Source organism: Trichinella spiralis (genome assembly GCF_000181795.1).
Source record: "Trichinella spiralis strain ISS 195 chromosome Unknown Scfld1179, whole genome shotgun sequence".
Classification (NCBI taxonomy): domain Eukaryota; kingdom Metazoa; phylum Nematoda; class Enoplea; order Trichinellida; family Trichinellidae; genus Trichinella; species Trichinella spiralis.
In genome coordinates, this window is record NW_003528118.1 from 1 (window position 1) to 1,685 (window position 1,685).

The window sequence follows — 1,685 nt, forward strand, 5'->3', positions numbered from 1 at the left end:
CCTTTTCAGCACACACAACGACGAACCACACACACGGTACTCCACTGTACTACGCAGCCGCTGTACTCCCACCTCTGATCTTCAAGTCCAAATCTGCTTATGGTAGCTTTCACCTTTCTTCCGCTTCGTTGTCTGGAGAAATAGAGTTGTCAGCTCGATTCGCGTCCGCTACAATTGTATAGCTGAAAATAAACAAAAAAATAGTTCCTAATCAATTATTGAATGTTATGTTCAAAACACTCGTTTCTTGAAAGTATAAGTTTTTATCATTTATCAACCATTATTACAAGCCTTCGTTTTCCACTGACACTTTTCAAAAGCAACGTGTATGCATGAAACAGAATAAAATATTGAAGTTTTGCTCTGATGATCATTAATTTGTTTGTTTCTTCATAATAATAATAATATAAACATATTAAACTGTTTTATTTGTTGTAAATTAAAAGAAAAGGGAAAATTTGAGCAAACATAAAATGTATTCGATGATTATTATTCATCTAGTCAAGACCAAATTTTGATCAATCCATCGGACGATGACGAAAGCATCATCCAATTCTTGGCACGACAAATTTTCACATCAGTCACACAATCATGATGAGCAGTGTTGACTTGTACATCGACTCTAGGTTTAGCGCCTGATTCATCGGTTAAACTGGAGGAGCCAGCCAGAGAGGAGTAGACGTTCATACCGTCAATTATTTGTCGTCTATAATATAAAAATTTTACATTTAAATATAAATAAATATCCATATATATATATATATATATATATATATATATATATATATATATATGCTTACTTGAATACAGAATTTGGTTTAAAATCAAACGAAGATATGACTGTACTTTCAGCGGTACTCTGCAAATTCCAATGTTGAATTGTTCCAGAATCATCACCTGCCAATATTGATCCCATCGAGTCTTCACTACCTCCATATTGACAAAGTGTCAAAATCGGTCTGCGATCTGCACTGACCTGAGTCGGATATGACAATGGAGGTGTGTCAGATGTCCAAATGACGTTCGTCCGGCAAGACGTTTCCAAATCCCATTCTGACACTTCGTCGTGATGCAGGTAAGTTGCAAAAATTCTCGAACGACATCCGTCTGATGTGTACAAATGTGCAACGGGTAAATTTGCAGGATGCTTGAATTCGTTGACGTTCAACTCAAAGCGAACATCCCAAAGTATGAAATAACCCGATTCAGTACCGACAACAACCCAGTTGCCATTTTGTTCATCAACGCACATACTGGTCACTACCCCTTTCTGACAAGGATTGGTCACATTCCATACTGGTCTCGATACTCGAGTATCAAAGCCCAACAATTGTCCGTGATGAGTCAAGCCGATCATTCTCAAACAGTTTCCTGAAGAGTAGTAAAAGCGGAGGAGTTTTCGCAATACTAATAAATTTGACAATTTTCAAATGAGCATATTCGTTCAGTACTAGTCCACAAATCTATAATGTAATCATCGCGCTCAGATAAGAAACGCACGGATTGAAAACTGGATCTCTGAACCACAAGTTTGCAATCCTGGAATGGAAATCAATATTAATCAATACACATTCACTTCGTTTATCAACCATGTCCTTAATCAAACGCAAATATCCATCGTCGGATCTGCAGGCCAAAAAATTTTTGTCCACTTTGCCTCCAGTCATTTTTCCATCTGTATTACA

General features: G+C 37.0%; 1 protein-coding gene across 1 annotated transcript; it reads right to left on the bottom strand.

Annotated features, from left to right (window-relative positions):
* Positions 1-501: 501 nt before the first annotated feature.
* Positions 502-1,357, bottom strand: Tsp_14310 (conserved hypothetical protein). The gene is made up of 2 exons (XM_003370098.1): positions 801-1,357; positions 502-706 (listed from the first exon to the last, which is right to left on the bottom strand). Exons 1-2 carry the CDS (start codon positions 1,355-1,357, stop codon positions 502-504), a joined length of 762 nt encoding a protein of 253 aa, XP_003370146.1.
* Positions 1,358-1,685: the final 328 nt, after the last annotated feature.

What these genes read in the sequence shown, in the direction of transcription:
- Tsp_14310 (XM_003370098.1), bottom strand. Translation starts at nt 1,357, where the DNA reads ATGATCGGCTTGACTCATCACGGACAATTGTTGGGCTTTGATACTCGA. An exon ending in AAACCAAATTCTGTATTCAA is followed by an intron (nt 707 to 800) that starts GTAAGCATATAT and finishes TTTATATTATAG; the next exon opens with ACGACAAATAATTGACGGTA.